At 41.1% G+C, this 18,033-nt stretch overlaps 1 protein-coding gene across 1 annotated transcript in view; it reads right to left on the reverse strand.

Annotated features, from left to right (window-relative positions):
• Positions 1-18,033, reverse strand: part of Iqch (IQ motif containing H) — a 184,022-nt gene that overhangs the window by 129,511 nt on the left and 36,478 nt on the right. Inside the window, exon 5 of the mRNA XM_027414782.2 lies at positions 17,545-17,661. Within this exon, the coding sequence (XP_027270583.1) occupies positions 17,545-17,661 (117 nt within the window). The remainder of the gene's footprint in view (positions 1-17,544; positions 17,662-18,033) is intronic.

Genomic DNA, 18,033 nt, shown 5'->3' on the forward strand with positions numbered 1-18,033 from the left:
GAACTCAGAGATCCACCTGCCTCTGCCTCCCAAGTGCTGGGATTAAAGGTGTGCACCCGGCAGCTGTAAGTTTTTTATTTCACATCAGAAATGAGTGTTTTTTTAAAGGCACAAATCATAAGGTCATCTTTTAACTTTTGCCAAGAAAACAGTGTGGATAGGCAGTGTCCCTGAGAAGCAGAGCACATCCAGCCCACTGGAGCCTCTCACCCACGCTTGCCACAGCAGAACAAACCATTGCCTGCTATCTACTGTCTTTTGCTCCAGAATTCCATATGCATAGCTATTGTGTATTCATTCTTCTGTATCTTCCTTTCTTTTCCTCAAAATTGATTGTGGGATTGAGCTTCTGTTCATTTTAAGTTTTAAGTTATACTTACAAAAGTAACCGTACAGCTTGCGCCTCCAACCTCCCACATTTTTGCATTGCCTAATACATTCCTTCTATATCTCTTCATCCTTAGACCTGCCATTAACTTCAGTCATTCACAGACAAGTTTAAAGGAAACCTCTTTTGGAAAATCACTTCTGATCTCTTTCCTTTCTCTTATTGTGTTTTAACATACAATGTAAGAATCCGTATACTATCCCAGAGGCATTCCTAAATTCAGAGCTCATTTGCTCCTGTTTTATGCTTTCATGACCATAAAAAGAGAATTTTAAAAAAATAAAACACTTAGGGCAGCTGTATAGTTTGGTGTTTCGATCACTTGCCATGCAGTCCCAATGTCCTGAGTTTGGTCCCCAGTGGAGGGAAAGAACTGACATACACTACACACAGAGACACAATAATAACAAATAAAAAATTTAAAACTACTTATGGTTTACTAGAAAGTAACACAGTCATATAAACAACAAATATTTTCTTCTTTTTTTTTTATAAGGATAAAGCCTGGCAAGACTACACAGTGATCTAGCTATCCTTGTAAAATCAGAGCACCTTACAACAAACTCCTCTGAAGATGACAGCTGGAAACTCCAGACGTGATGCTTAAAAGGCTGTTTGATGGTATCAGTAGAAGCTGAAAACAGCCAGAAACTAGAAAAGAGCTGGCTTTGAAAGAAGGAAACTGTGCCAGTTCAGATTCATACATGTGTGAGTTCTGACCCAGACATACTTCTTAGAAGTATGAGAGAGAAAGAGTGGCAGAGAACTAAGAAGGGGTCACACTCTTACTGACATAAGAAGTCAGAGCGTGGAGTTTCAAGCTAACACAACTAGGAGGAATACTAGACATAAAGACTTGGAATGGGGCCAAACTTTGTAAATAAATGCCGCATAAATCTTTGATTGACCTCTGAGCCACACACATATGGAAGGGATTATTAGGAACTCAGAAAAAAAAAGAAATAGTTGAAGACTTTAAAAGACTGAGCAACGAATTCAGCTGCTACCCCACAAGAACAGAATTTGGAATTTAGGTTTTATTTAAATGTAGCCAAATAAATTGATTACCTGAATTATAATAAAAGTTAGAGAGCAAAGTAGCAGAATATAAGCACATCGTTTACAATGTACCTAACAATAAAGTTTAATATATATATATATATATATATATATATATATATATATATATATATATATATATATGGTGCTCTGATTTTACAAGACAAAGCATTCCAGAGGGAGTCAAGAAGGAAAAAGTACAAGGTTTCTCTTAATTACACTAATTTCTGAAAAAAAAATACAGCTACTTCCTCTGAAGCTACCTGTGTACACCTTTAACCAGGTTCCAGCTCATTCCCTCACCAGCCTGCACATTTTCCATGCCCTTTGTTCCATGTTCTGCTCTTTCTTGCTGTAAATCTGGCTAGAGCAGTGAGCAGTAACTGTGCCACAGCTTGGATGCTATACTGTCTTGCAAAGTCCTCTGCCAAACAACTTAGTCCATTGCTTTTAAATTCAACCCAGGTCAAAATTTCAAGACACAGATAGGACATAGTCAGATTCTAGGGGAATGTAACACAGATGGCCTCTAGTACATTTCCCAGAATAGGCCTTGCTCCACTCTGAAACCTCACAAGGCACACCCTTTTGTTGTGGTAAGCATTTCTGTGTGCATTCTGATTCCCCTACATTCCTACCACACTTGTGCAGAGCTTGTATATACAATGTAAAAATCTGTATCCATTTCCAGTAAAAATATGACTAAGGAGGAAAAATGTGTAATAAAGTCTATAACTTTTTTTTCCTATTAGAGTTAAATCCAGTACTTAAGCAAGCTTTCCCCGACTGTGCTTGTGTTGGCTGTGACTCCTGGTGGCCCAATGACAAAAAACAGCTTGAGTCTCTTTAGCCTGTGTTCCCCAATTTTATGGGACAAATAAATGTTCCTTTGTAGAAATCTGTATTCCATGGAACATTATTCTTCCGATGGATTAACAGTCTCTAGAATAAAGTTTATAAAAAAGGGTTTATTCTAGGAACAGGATTAATGCCAAGATGACAAGTATATTGCTATAATTTGCTAATCTTTGGTACCCTGCAAAGATTAAGAATGGGTGACACCTTGATATAATAAAACAGTTCTCTTCAAAGGACCTTAGTAACCACTGGACAATTTCCTAATGGACACAAACTAACAAAACTGGGGGGCGGGGTTCTGTTGTTAGTTTTTCCTGCTACTGTGATTGTATTTTCCCTGCCCTCCAATAGAAATATTCAGTCAGTAGAGCAATCACTGGAGAAGAACTGCTGCCCATGTATCGTCGTGACATCTCACACAAGTGGACAGGCCTACACCTGGCACCACACAGGGAAAAACTAGTTTAAAAGTGGCCCTGCCCATTAAGATCTAGGAAAGACTGTGAGTTTACCATTTATCATTACTATCGTTGTTATTATTCCCTCGCTGCAGAGCACTGTGCCAGTCTGTAAGCATTCTTGTTTAAATACTGGCTGAGGTCATAAGTGAAATGAAGTTTGGTCCTCATTTACCTCATACCAGCAATTGGGTTGGCACACAGCTGCAGAACTGCTGGGGTGCTTTTTATTTAATTTGGCATCCCTTCCTGAGCAGTACTGAGACTTTACTTCAATGACTCCACTGGGCTTTGCCATAATTTCTGCCTAGCATCGGTAGAGGCTGTGAAGAGATGCCTAAGCAGACCTGAAGGGGTTGATACACTCACCAACCAGGTGCTTTTGTTGAAGTCAATAGACAGTTAAACACAAATATAAATCAAAGCAGTATAAAAAGATATTGGCCAAATGTAGCAGTGAAGTGGACTTTGAGGAATAGAATTTGACCATCTTAACGCCACGCGCAGGGCTAAGGGTTTGCCCTTTTTGTAGTTTCTCTTAGAATCGCTTTTTGTAGTTTCTCTTAGAATCACTTTCCTAACATCTGACCAGTGTTTTCAAACCAAAAGCTATCTCAAGGCAGACACTGTACATGTCATACCAGCCCTGTACATGTCTAGACCCTTCAGCAGCTGAACATGGGGAAAGGAGAAGCTGTAGTGTGGGTCTTGGGAAACAACATTGCTTACCAGGAGATTCCTCTTAAGAATCCTCTCTGGCATTTTACCTTTCTCATTATCCTCTTGACTCCAAAGGCTTTCGCATCCTTCACACAGTGTAGTACTAAGGTAGGAAGTACAGACTAGTGACCAGCAAAATGTCAACCCTGCCCTCACCCTAGTGTTAAATAGAAAAGTAAGATGCCTAATTAATGTGGCAAGCTCTGTGCAGAAATCAATTTAAAAACATCCCCCCCTAAGAAGAATATGGTCAGGTCCATATTATTAAAGATACAGGAGGTCAGCTGAAAGGCAATGGTCTTTTATAAAAGGGAAAGTATCTGTGTGGTTTGAATGAGAAATGTTCCCATGGGCTCATGTATTTGAACACTTGGTCCCCTGTTGGTGGTGCTATTTGTGGAACTTTTAGGAGGTGCAGCCCAGCTGGAGAAAGAACATCACTGGAGGTGGACTCTGGGAGTTACAGCTTTACCATGCTTCCAGTTAGCTCTCTGCTCCTGTATGTGGAAGACAGGTTGACGTGTGATCTCTTGGCTTCCAGCTCCTGTCAGAAGATATTATAGACTCTCCCTCTGGAACTACAAAACAAAACCTTCTCCTCTAAGTTGCTTTTGGTCATGGCATTTTATCACAGCAACAGAGAAGTAAATAATACAGAAGCCAATAAGGAAGCAATGGCCAAGAGCACAGATTCTGACACTAGATAGAATTCTGATATCTCTTTTTCCCACTTACTAGTGTTATTACTAGATCAAGTAACTGAATTTCTTGAAGCTAAAGATTCTTCTTTAAAAATCTTTTAATTTAGTTTCAGTTTACATGTATGGGTGTTTTGCTTACATGTGTGTCTGTGCAGCATGCGTGTGTCTGGTTCCTACAAAGCCAGAAGAGAGCATCAGGTCCCCTGGAACTGGATTTACAGAGTGTTGTAGGCTACCATGTGGGTTCTGGGAATTGAACCTTGTCCCTCTGGAAGATCAGGCAGTGCTCTTAACTGACTAAGCCATTTCTCCAGCCCCAAGCTGAAGATTCTTAAACAGTCCAATGGCAACACCATCACTCATCCTACAGGGGTTTCTGTCATATAAGGAGCTCAGCACAACACAGTTTACACAGTCAATCAAAGTAGATTGTAGCTACTTACTATAAAGCCAAGCCAGAGTCAGATTTCTGTGTCCACACAGCACTTGCTCTCCAGGGATGGATTCACATCCCTCTGGCTTCAGATGTGCACTTCACAGAGGTGCACTCCAAAGTATACACATGTGATGCTGCTCACTGTGAACATCTTCTGACTCGTGGCCCTTCTGTCAGTTTTCTTGCCCACTGGGCAGCCTTTCTGCCTGGACACCCTGCATAGCTCTATAATGAGGATATTCTGTGCTCATCAGACCAGGCCCACCATTTAGACTGTTTGACTGTTGTAGCTCAAAGTGGCATCCCATTTGTGGTATCAATGAGATGACTAAATTAGGCAAAATAAAATTCTAATCCTGTAAGTTAAGGGTTTGAGCTACACACACACACACACACACACACACACACACACACACCAAAAAAAAAACAAATAATTTTCTAGGGGCCCCTAGCTGCCAGCCAACTCCCCAGATGATACCAATATTATTATACCCCAAATCTATAACGTCTCCTCTTTCTAAAGGACAGATGTAACTTTTGGGCCTAGAGATTGTCCTCTTTGAACTATACAGGATAATTTTTAATGTGTGTGTGCATGCATGGCTGTGCATGTGTGTTCACAGTTGTGTAGTTGTACATGTGTACATGTACATGGATGCCAGAGGATAGCCTTGGATATTACTACCTTCCTTTGAGATGGGTCTTCCATTGGCTTGAAGATCACCAACTTAGGATAGGCAGGCTAGCCAGCAAGCCCCAGGGACCCTCCTGTCCTTCCCTCTCCAGATCTCGGGTTATAAGCCCGTGGCACCACACCCCAGCATTTCTACATGGGTTCCGGGGATGAAACTCAGGTCCTCAGGCTCGAGACAAGCACTTTACTGACTGAGCCATCTTCCTAGCCCTATATAGGGTTTTTAGAGTCATCTAAGCAAACATTTTAAAATCAGGAAATCTTAAGAAAAACAAAACAAAACATGAACTTCAGAGTTTCTTTTGAAAATCCAGCTGCAAAGGGTGGACCTGAAGGGGCTGCCTCCTGCAGGAAGCCCTAGCTCCAGTACTCCAGCACTATGGAGCTAGCTTGTCATCTATTATCTGCCTAGCCAGGACACCTAGACTATGATTTTAATTTAAAATAACATTTTCTAAGGATTCTTTTAAAGTGGAAGAAAGCCAGGAAGTAAAAAGTCTATTTCATGAATGTTTCTTCCTTTTATTTTTTCCTATTTAGAACAAACAGTCATTAAATTTGAAAACATGCCATGTTGCGGAAAACAGCAGGATGAAGCTAGTCTCCTGGGCACAGCTGGGCATGAGCAGAGTGGACACAAGGAAGCTGGTGTGAGGTCAGGACAGGGAAGGACCTCATACTGTAGCTCTGAGTGGGAACTGGCACTGTGGAAGCCAGCAGGGGGAGGGAGAACAGAGTGGCCCCAGGGAAGCACCCACCTTCCTCTCTGTCCTTCCTTGTTTACACGACTCCCACCCTCAACAAGTCCTGCTTTGGCTGATGCTGGAGGAAGGAATGCCATGTGGAGATGACAGATGGGGTCACAGGTAGAGTCCTTGGCAGTAGTGGGGCATGCAGCATTAGGGCAGAAAGAAAGACAGGTTTGGGAGGTAATCTAAGCCATCCTGCTAGAGCAGCTCTTCGTATGAGAGGGACAAAGCCTTATGCAAATTGTTAGGGAGAGGGGTGCCTGCAGAACTCTAATTAGGGCGCTTCATGAACATCTAGCAAGTTCAGGAGATAATGTGATTTCACGAAGTACTATTGCTTTATAGCCAAGGGGAGAGGAAATAAAGGGTAATAATCAATGAGGACATCAAGGGGCAGAGACTGTTGAGAAGAATTCTAATGATGCCCTTCAGTGAGAGTAGCTAAGTGATATAAGTCGGCTGCATGCCTAAAACCCTTCCTTTCAAAGTCCAGACCGAGACCACACAATTGGATTTCAGAGCCCAGCCAAGGCCATCCATCATCTCCAAGTGCATCTTTTGGGAAAATCTGAGACAATGCTAACTGTCCAACCCAGCCTGTGTGGGCAGCACCGCTTCTGTTTCTAGAGCACACGGCACCTTGCCAGCCATGAGCAGTCTTGGGAGGCTCCTCAGGCAGCCTCCATCCAGTTACGATTTGCTTTTCCCAGGGGAACTGGCCATTCTAAAAGACATCGAACAAACATTGGCCTGAGAGCTACACAGTCGGGGCTGTGGCCCCTATGGTGACAGAACAAGCCATTTTATCTTCTCAGTATAGAAAGAAGACATCACAGGCTTAAGAATGGCTCCAGGGATAAGAGCTCTTGCTATACAAGCATAAAGGTCTGAGTTTGAATCCCCTGAATCCACATAAAAAGCCAGACACGGCCTCCTGTGCCTCTAATGCATGAGATTGGGGACAAAGACAGATCCAAGGAGTGCACTGGCTGGCCAGTCCTAGCCAAAACACTGAGCTTTGGTGTACTGAAAGACCCTGTCTCATGAAAGAGTGACAGAGAAAGGCCCCAACATTTCCTGAGCCACGGCACACAAAGGCACTCACACACAGAGATATATGCAAGCAAACAGCACTCAGGACACACTGGCAAGCACAAAGAAAAGAAACAAGCAACTTAATCTTTCAAGACTGAGTGATGGATTTGTATCTTGGTTTGCAGCCATGATATAGGGTAGTGTTGAAACCTAAGTCCTTGGACTCAGGTCTATGGCTTTCCCCTCTAATGTGTATGTGGCTGATTTCAGGCCTTTTCATCTCTAAACATTTACACCATATCATTGCTTGGTTATCAAAAGATGATGTGAATCTACTCTCTCTACCTCAACTTCTAGCCTAATGAGACCCTAACCTCCAAATAAATATTTTCTGGGTTTACTGTACACACGTGACTCTGAAGCCATGCTTTTAAAGGAAGTGTACAGTGAATCATTCCACATTATGGTACTCAGTTCTCTTCTACCAGAGAGGTTTGTAGATGCTAGGAATGCATACTTGAACTCAAGTACAGTTTAAGCAAAAATGGGCTAGGAGACTGGAGAGCACAGCAACAGTATTTATCCATCTCAAGTACCTCTTAGGAGATAATGACCCTGGGCCATGAAAAGTGGCTCTATCAGGCCAGTTTCTCTTGTGGCTAAAGCCATGAAGCTGCTTGCTGTCTTGGTTAGGTTTCTATTGCTGTGAAGAGACACCATGACCACAGCAACTCGTATAAAGAAAACATTTAATTGGGGTGGCTCACTTACAGTTCCAGAGGTTCAGTTTATTATCATCATGATTAGTATGGCAGGGAGCGTGGCAGTCATGATGCTGGTTACATCTTGATCAGAAGGCAATGGGAAAAGACACAGAGTGTTATCCTGAGCATAGGAAACCTCAAAGCTCACCCCCATAGTGACACACTTCCTGCAACAAGGCCATACCCACTACAACAAAGCCATACACACTCCAACAAAGCCATACTTCCTAATAACGCTAGTCCCTGTGAGGTTATGGGGGACAATTACAGTCAAACTACCACACTGTTATTGTTCTTGGCTTTAGCTTTGTTTGTTTGTTGTTTGTTTATGCATGTGAGTGCTTTGATTGCATGAATGTCTGAAAACTGGAAGAGGTCATTGGATCCCATTATAGATGGTTATAAGACACCATATAGTTTCTGGGAATTGAACTCAGGATCTCTGGAAGGGCAGAGAAGCCAATGCTCTTAACCACTGAGCTATCTTTCTAGCCCCATGTTTTAAATAGAATTCACTGCACTGCTCCATTCTCATTCTTGTAACACAAAATCAACCATAATGAGGTCAAAGAATGAAGGTTTTTTTATTCTGTTTTGTTTGTTTGAGGCAAGGTCTCACACTGTAGCCCTAGTTGACCTCAAATTTCAATGATCCTCCTGCCTTAGTTTCACAAGTGACTGGTTCAGAGTGTGAAGTGTTCTAGTCTTTTTTTTTTTTTTTTGTATGTAAGTTTTACTTCACACTTATATCAAAGTAACATACACAAGCATAAGCAAACAATCGTAAGAACCATAGACACTAGGCTCATAGCAAGGGGTACCTCTTGTGTAGTGGCAGCAAGTTTGGGCTGGGCTCTGGATTGTGTTCCCTTGAATTCAGGCAGTCCAGTCTCCTGAGGGTTTTCAGAACCGGGGGCTCTCAGCTTGATGGACTGGTTATCTCAGGTTAGCAGAGAAGAGCTCCAGGACATAGAGTCGTGGTACACTCTGAAGTGTTCTATTCTTATTCATGAAAGTACTGCTCTTATAAAAAATCTCAAGTTTGCACCACAGACATATCTTTTGTTTTTCTTTCTTTCTTTTTTCTTGGTAGGGGAAGTTTTTCTCAGCATCAACTAAGAACAATGACTACTGCATACATGAAGAACACAATTTCCATCTTGGGCATTAAAACAATAGCACAATATGGCAACTTTTGGCAGACTTTTGTTTTAGTGCATTCTTTGTCTCATAGTGAATATTTGCATGAAATAAAATATTGATCATAGGGAGATCTAATTAGGGGAAGTCACCACTTTAGCAGTCTTCTCAGAATGATGTTTTATAAATGTATGAAATAAAATGCAGAGAAAAGCAAGCCAGGTTTGGTGGTGCACACCTGTAATCCTAGTATTTGGGAGATGGAGGCAGAAGGATCACGAGTTTAAGGCCAGTCTGGGCTACGCAAGACCTGTCTTAAAAACAAACTAATTATTTGATAATTATAAACAAATATATTTAATAATAAACAGAAGCTAATTATATTGAAATATAATTCTATCTGTAGTTCCCTTGTGCATTAACCCTATCAAATATGTCTGCCCGTGTGTGCGTGGTGTGTGTGTGTGTGTTGACTTAGGTTCCTCCATCTACCTAGTTTTTAGTTCTTCAAAGTGGTGGTTAAGAACACTACCTCTTAGCATGGACTCAAATGCTCAGGTCTAAAGCCTTGGGCACAGAGTGAAAAGTGGGTCACTTAAGGGAGTGGGCCCCATCCTGAGAGCAGGCTGCTGCTAACATGGGGCGAATATGGAGCAGTGCAAAAGTTCCTTTCTGGACCACTGCCCCGCCCACCCGTCTTCCTTCTCTCCATCCACTCATGCCTGAAATCCCTCAGTAGAGCTTCACTCCTTCATTTTAATTAAATAGAGGATTTACTCTTGTGAAAAGGAAAATACACAGGGGAGAGGTAAAACTTCATGCCAAAGGTTCTCACATTTATTTCTGGTAGTAGATCCTGTTTTCCACTACAAAAAATAAAGGCTGACATGTAAATGAATGTGATTGTCATAAGAATTTAGCATGATTCTCTGTTGGTTTTCACACGTTTAAAAATAGGAGCATATAAAATTTTGTACATGCATATATTTATTATGTAAATACTCATATATCTCACTCAGATGGTATATAATAAAACATATCTACATGAGTATCAATCAGTATTGGATATCATGAGGTTGTTTTGATGAAGGCAAATTATAAATTCAAAAACTGTAAGTAATAACTGTAGTCTTATAGTCTGCCTATATTTTATTTATATATGCTATTTTGCCTACACAAGATGAAAAAAAATCCAAGTGTGAAAGGACAAATCATTTTAAATAGCCAGTAATTTATTGTGACACTATAGTCTCGGGACTCCCTTTAGCTAAAATGATCCAGACACTCTGAAGAATAGTAGGGAATTTTATTTTAAGATAGAATCCCTAACATCTAGTAACTGTTCCTGATTCTTAATAGCTAAGCATCTGCTATTCCTAAGTGACTAAATTAGGGAGCCCTGAGGAGTAGATTCCACAACAAATTTGAGTCTTGATTATTCTTCCTTACTGCATAACCATAGACAAGTGGTGTGGCCTTCCTCAGTTTTCCCATCTGCAAAATGGTTATATAAATGGTATATAATCTCTAGTTACAAAGGTCAAATAAGATAGCATGCATCAGGTACTTAGCACCATATCTTATACACTGAACACATTGTATTATCAGAAGACTAAACAACCCACAGCACTTGCATCAAGTATCATTTCCCAATGGTCTGAAGAGCCTTTGCAATTATTTTAGTGCCTTCTCTGACACATATTCACCCAAATTTCAAAAACAATCTAATTTTGTTAAGGAGATTAAGTATACATTTTGAAATGGTGCTTAATTGTTGGCTGATCTCTGTCATGATCAATAAATTAACATTTTTGCCCTAGACTACAAAATAAAGCAATGACTAATTTCAGATCATGGAGCAGCAGCATAACTCGAGCAGGGAGGCCATGTTTCATGCCTGTCATGGTGCTCTAGGGCTGGTGACTGGAGCTGTGAAGTTGCCAACTATGCTGTGCCAAAGCAGGCATCAGAGGACCCTCCCAGCTTTTAACTGCAGTAGTCCTAGTAGTTCTGGTGTTCTAGTAGTCCTATTAATCAGTTTGCACAGGTCTGCTAGGGGTCAGGCCTTGACATAAAAATTGCCTTTTTAAGTGAAAAAAAAATTTTACTTATTTCATGTATATGAATGTCTTGTCTACTTGTATGGATTTACTGTGCATGTGTGCCTGGTACCCACAGAGGTCAGAAGAGGGCATTGGATCCACTGGAACTGGACTTATAGATAGATATGAGCTGTGATATATGTGCTGGGAACTGAACCTGGGTCTTCTACAAGAATGAGTGCTCTTAACTGCCAAGCCATTTCTCCAACCCTCAAAATGAGCTGCTTTAACCTTTGTTTATTCATATATATGACTGTCATACAAGTCCATGTGAGCACATCTCAATTTTCCAAATACGACCAGTGCAAAGCTACAATCTATTTGATGAAAAGAAACTCGTAGGAAATTCACCTGTGCACACTCAGGCACAGGCATGATGGTCTAGTGCGTTATCATCTGGTACCTAACTTACATAAGCATGTTGTTCTTTACTGCACTTTAAAGTATTTCTCATAAAATAAACTGTGACTTAAATGTTCACAACCTCTCTAAAACTCACTGTAGTTTTCTGCTGCAATTTGGAAACCAGAGCAGCAGGTCCTGGGCCCTCATTATGCTAGGGGGTGAAGGGAGTTGAATCGGATTCTTTTCTGTAAAGAAGGGAGAAGCACAGGTGTGAAGAGGGGGAAGAAAATAGATTGTTAATGCTAATTTGTTTCTCAGAAAGGCGAGAGTCGTATTAGGCATTTATTACATGCCAGCAGTGTGAGGATATTCTCTGCAATCCCCCTAACAGCTGTACCTAGTAGGCATCATTATCCTGGCTCTGCACAAGAAGCTAAGGGACTCAGGAGGTTAATTTGCTTACCTCCAGGTTCAAGAATAGACCCACATTCTGTCCCACTTGACCCGAAGCCCTTCCCACCACACCACCTGCCACCCCGTCTAGCTTCCTCCCCATAAAACAGAGATGTGAGAATGGTCGAGCTATAGTGACACTCGTGAAAACAGCTAGGGAGTGGCAAAGCTGCATTGTGAATCCAGGAGCAGGGTCATTTCACTAGGAAAAACCATCAGGTGGCCCCTTAGAAGGGGACTTTGAACAACCAGGCTACCTGCGACTGGCAAAATCAGGACTTCACTTTGGCGCTCAACACCAGGCTACACAGCTTCAAAGCAGAGTGAGCCAGCCCTCTCCTAAGTAAGACTAGAGAGCAAGCAAGCCCTCTCCCAATTAATATGGGAGCATGAGTCAACTCTCTCCTAACTAAGACAGAGAGCGAGCCAGCACTCTCCTAAGTAAGACTAGAGAGCGAGCCAGCCCTCTCCTAAGTAAGACTAGAGAGCGAGCCAGCCCTCTCCTAAGTAGGATAAGAGAGTGAGCCAACCCTCTCCTAACTAAGCACCTGTTGTGTGTAAAGTATTGCTCAATGTAGTAGAGGATTTGAAAAACATGTATACAAGGTCCCCATCCTTATAGTTGTATAGGAAAGAAAACATGATCACGTGAAATATTAAATAGTATAGCTGGAATGGCCCTCAGCAACAGTCTGTTGCCCTCCCTTGGGCCTGACAAAAAAAATGCAAATTTTAAATGACAGTATGAAATAATAGTGCAATATAGTATGTGAGGATTGCTAATAGTAAGAACTAATGTTTTCAGAGCACTTTTTTGTAGTAAGATCTGCTAATTCATTTGTGTCTTGATGCCACCCTACAGGATAGACACCATCAATGTAGTGCATCTTTCATATGAGAAAATAAAGGTTGTCTCCTGGATATCCCCCATCTGGTGAGACCCACATAGGGCTGTGTGACCCAGAATCACCACACTAAGTGCTAAGCAGTGCTGTGAGGCCAACATAGGGTTGGCTGGGGAATGTACACAGGATCTCACCCCCCAAAAATATTAAACGATGGGATTTGAAAGAAATGATTTTTAAAAAGTCACTACAGCTGGGCGTTGGTGGTGCACACATTTAATCCCAGCACTCGGGAGGCAGAGGCAGGTGGATCTCTGTGAGTTCAAGGCCAGCCTGGTCTCCAGAGCGAGTGCCAGGATAGGCGCCAAAGCTACACAGAGAAACCCTGTCTCGGAAAAAAAAAAAAAGTGACTACAGCTTGGTGTTTTATGAACATTATTGATGAGGGCACGGCCTCTAATGGCTCCATGCTCCCCCAACAGTGGAGTTTCGTGAAGAAGCAGAACACCAGCCTGCACCAGCCTGTGCCACATTGTGTTCTTTAGCTGGCCCATTGTTCCAAGGACAGCAGTCGTGTATGCAGACAACATGCTCCCACTGCCACTGTTGCCATATTGGTGGGGTACACTTTACAGCTTGTGAACTGGGAGGCACACTTGCAAACACCACTCTCTGTACAGCCTCAAGAGAAGGCTGTCTGCAACTTCCAGGGGTGGGGACACTGTGCATGCCATTGCAGTTCTTGTGTAATAACTGTGTGTCATAAATAGAATGTGGCATTTCAGAATGTCTTTAAAGCTATTTTCTTTTGTTAGACTAATTTAATTTACCAAATGCTCCTGGGGAAAAGGAAGGGGACCAAGATGCTGACTCCACATTTCCTGGGGAGAAAAAAAGTCACCATTTCCCAAAAAAAAAAAAAAAAAAAAAAAACAAACAAAAAAAAAAAACCTGCTTTCAGAGAAATTACATCTGATTGTCATAGCTGGCTCCCTCAAACTCTACCTCTGTCAAAATCCTGCCCTAGCAGGTGTGGGAAGAATAGATGCCGAACTTGAATGAATACCCACATCTGTTTTTGGAAAAGGGGAACAGAAGCAGCACAGAAGGAAGTAAGAGAGATAATTGCTGGCTTGAACTACAATGCATTTTACTTGTGGGCAGAGGGCCAGCGTACAGCAGGCGAAATATGCAGGCCCATCTTATTGGAATTCAGGGGTGGGCCTCCGTTCCTGTCCGGAGACAGCTGTAAACCAGCAGCCCATGGCATCACAACCAGGCACGGAGTTTTGACAAGGAATGCTGATATGGACAGAAGCAGCTTTGTCGGCTTCGCCTGCACCCCTGCCTGCTGCAATGACAGTCAATCTCTGATTCCAGATGACAAGAACTGGATAAAAACTTCAAACAAATGGCGACCTTTCCAAAGATTAATTTGTTTACCAACAAAATGTCCCCTCTTTGTCATCTGAAATGGGGGTGACCTTCACTTTGCCACATCTTGGCTGGAAGGATGCTGACTGTAGTCATCTGTTAAGTTAACTCCATCTCAGCAATTATTCCCTTTTTTATTTTTAGTGACAAGAAGGGTTTATTAATTCACTCTGCTTCTTGTTATGGTTTATAAATGCAACAAGCTCGTTCTGAATTACTGCAGTGTAACATCAATTTGTTTAAATCTAATTCTGCTACCGTTGCCAAATTATGTTGTGACTGTAATTGTGGCCATATGCATGGGCTTAAAACACAATCATGTTTTGAAATCACCCCACCCCTGATTGTGGTACTTCTAATCATTTGACATTAACACAATTGCCTCACTTTCCATTACTTTATCATCTCAGAAATGATTGTGCTTTCAGTGGGAGAGATTGCTCTGCACACCCCGAGTGAAACAGTAAAGAATGAAGCTATGATTTGTGAAGTGTGGTTGCTACCCAACCAAGTTAGTGAAAAGCACTGTATAACGTACAAGTCATAAAGCTGGGAAGTCATCACAGCATTAAATCCAACCTCATGAATAAATAAAAGGTTCTAAGTTTACATAGCATTATATATTTATTTATTTGGAAAGTGGGACCAAAGAACTGGTATAATTCTCCAGCAACTCATAGCTTGCCAACAAGAAAAATGTTTTTATGATTCTTTTCTAGGTCATAACAGTTGTAATCAGAGTTATTTGTGCAGCAATTCACAGAGATGTTTTGTTTGGCTATTTTGTTATGCATTCATAATCGTTCTTTTAAAATTCATGTTAACAGTTACATGTTTCAAGCCTTTTAAGAAACCCTTTTTATTTGAAAAATATAAATCATAGTCAAATTTTCAAGATCTTACAGTGCATCGCACTGTAAGGCCTGATGGGAACAAGATGCCGTGAGCGGGCAAGAGCAGTGCCAGGGCTCGCCTCTCCACCTCCCCGCATTTCCACCTTCCTCCCTCCTCCCAGGGAGAACCCAACAAACACATGGGATAGGGTTGTTCCGCTTTTATTTAGTGCATTTAAGATCCTAAAATCATTAGTGGTTTTGTGTTTAGTGCTTTGTTTATAAATTGATTTTATGTAAAAAGAGTCACAGAAAATATTTTAAAGGCAAGTTCTGTGATATGATTGTATGGTGTCACCTGTGTACATGTGTGTGTGCGTGCATACGTGTGTGTTTAATGCACCCAGATCTTCCATTGGGTCCTTAGGGTGAGGAAAGAAACACTTCCTCATCGAATGGGAAATAACACCAGCTTCCAGGACCTAACAACACAAACTGATTATGTGTTCATATTTGCTTGTCAAAAATGCCTGAATTATTTGCAGGCTTTTGACAAGCTGTGCAAGTTGCACAGACATAAGGCACCGCATGACCCTCGGCAGCCAGGCAGCCTCCCCACCCTCAGTGTGAAGAGGTGCTCCGAAAAAACTGCCTTGCTGCTGCTCCTCTAGTTAAATGATGGCCACAGTTTGGCTAGGTGCTTTTAAAAACATTTAAAAAAAATAACAAGAGGTGAATTCCAGCTGTATTTTACCTCTAGATGTACTACATTGCTGTTTAAAACCAGATAACTGAGTATTTCCCTCAAAGAGCTTTCTGAGCAATGCCTCCATTTCATAAATCTAAACAAAACTGTCTCTCTATAGCACCTGATATCTAGACCAACATAAAATGATAGGGTCAACTATTTGGACAGAAATGCCAATAGTTTGATCAAAATCTATATAATAAATGTCCCATTTTAAAATGGCTTGATACTGATTTTCATGGGGTCAGTTTCATGAAAAGGATCTTTAATATCATAAATGAATATATGTTATTAACATGTTACACAGGGCAGTGTGTAACATGCTTTCTCAAACAGTCATTGCTCCAATGTCACAGGAACAATACCCACTCATTCTATTAAATTATTAAAAATATAACAAACAGCTAAGAGTACATCCTAAAGTTAGGATGTAACTCTTATTCCTTAAATACCTTATTTAAGTCTGAATCTTGGAGTCACAAAACAAAGCACAATCCCCCATGTCTCTCAGTAGACTTCTAGAAACTTCTGTCCTCATCAGAAAGTTTGTGTGCCATGCAGCAGTTGCCCCAGGCTGCAAAGCCGCAGCACTCCACCAGCTAAGCCAATATTAATTCTAGGCCGAGGAGGAAAACCAACAACAACAAAAGAGAAATCTGCTGCTGTCTGTACAGCCAGAGAAGTAATATTTTTACTTCAAGGGCTTTGGGGCTCCTGGGAAGCAGACAAAAACCTCTTCACATTATTCACACTGACGTTTTAAATAAAGTTCCAACAGGAATAAAAATATCTAACTTTGTGCTTATTTCTTAGACTAGAAAGTATTTCTAGGATAAAGTGCTCTTAATCCAAACCTGTAAGGATAATATAAAGCAAATTCAGAGGCCGGGAGTGACTGAGTGCTGAGGATGACCTAGGTAGTTGAAAAACAGAGGAAACTTGGATGAGTTAGTCTGGGATAAATAAGCAAGTTAGAAACAGTTTGACAAATTTAATCCTAAAATTAATCTTGTCCTTCCTTCTAATTTCACTAAAATACACATTTAAGAGCACTGAAAGGAGCCAACAGTTATAAATGTATTTTCAAACTACATAGATTTCACCTTAGGAATAGCTTTTAGTATTAGAGATTATGTCAAATAGTTTACTAGTTAGAACAGAGCACCATTCCCAGGAAATCCACAGCACAGGAAGAGGCCAGTCCTCCCCCGCACCCCCCCCCCAGCACCTCAGCCCCAAGCTAGCAGCAATGGGGATGCAGGCTGTCAGACTGCATGTGAGGGCTTTGCCTCCAGCACTTTGCTGCAGTAGGAGATGCTGCCGCACTGGCTTTGGGTTGGGAATTCTTGCTTATGCGTTGCTATGTTACACGAGGGTGTGCCACTGGGAAGGAGGATGCTGTGGGGTGGTTTCCCTTTTTTTTTTTTTTTTTTTCTAGTGGTAAGCCTACTATGCAAACTATCCTAAATTCCTCTACTAATTTTTTTTTTGCTGTCAACTTTTCCCCCTCCCTGTTAAATTATGCCACTAGTTCATTCAAAGAGTTATCAATCACAACGAAAAATCAGAATGAGCTACAAAGAGATCTTTTAAAATAAGTCTACATCTTTCATAATCATTACTAATTACAGACAGAATGAAAGCCACTTCGCTTTTTAAAAAAATCCCAAGGACAAAAGAATCAGTCCTAACTTATAAACCTGCATTCTATCTTACACCATTAGTAAGTGGCTTGGAACCCTTTTTAGGATTAGGAGTTGGCAGGAGCAGCTCATTACTTACATGTGCTTTTCTCTGATTAATATATGGCAAACTGACACCGTAGTTCTCTTTCATAGCAGCTCTGTGGTGCGTGTTCTCCGGATCCTGCATGATCTTTACATTCAACTCTGTCATTGGCTGGAACAAAGAAACAATGAAACTTTTAATGTAAAATGAACAAAAATGCTTACTAACATTTTATATCCCTGGAGGAAAATAAAACTTTTGAAAAATAAGGAGTTCAATGCAATTCTCACTGGGGGAAAAAATGGATCTTTTATGTAAGCTGCAAATCAATCCCTTTTATTCAGAGAAAAGGAAGATTTTCCTCTGTGTGTTCTGTTTGTGCACTAATATATCCTCAGACACCATTAACTTACTCAAAAAATAATGCTCCATGTCAACCAGGATGGACAAAGGACAAGCAAGAATCTCTCATCTCAATTTATTTCTGGCTTTCCAGGTCAAAGACTTAGTGAATAAAATCTATACTCCAGACAGGCAGGTAGA

This window comes from Cricetulus griseus, chromosome 4 (assembly GCF_003668045.3).
Source record: "Cricetulus griseus strain 17A/GY chromosome 4, alternate assembly CriGri-PICRH-1.0, whole genome shotgun sequence".
Classification (NCBI taxonomy): Eukaryota; Metazoa; Chordata; class Mammalia; order Rodentia; family Cricetidae; genus Cricetulus; species Cricetulus griseus.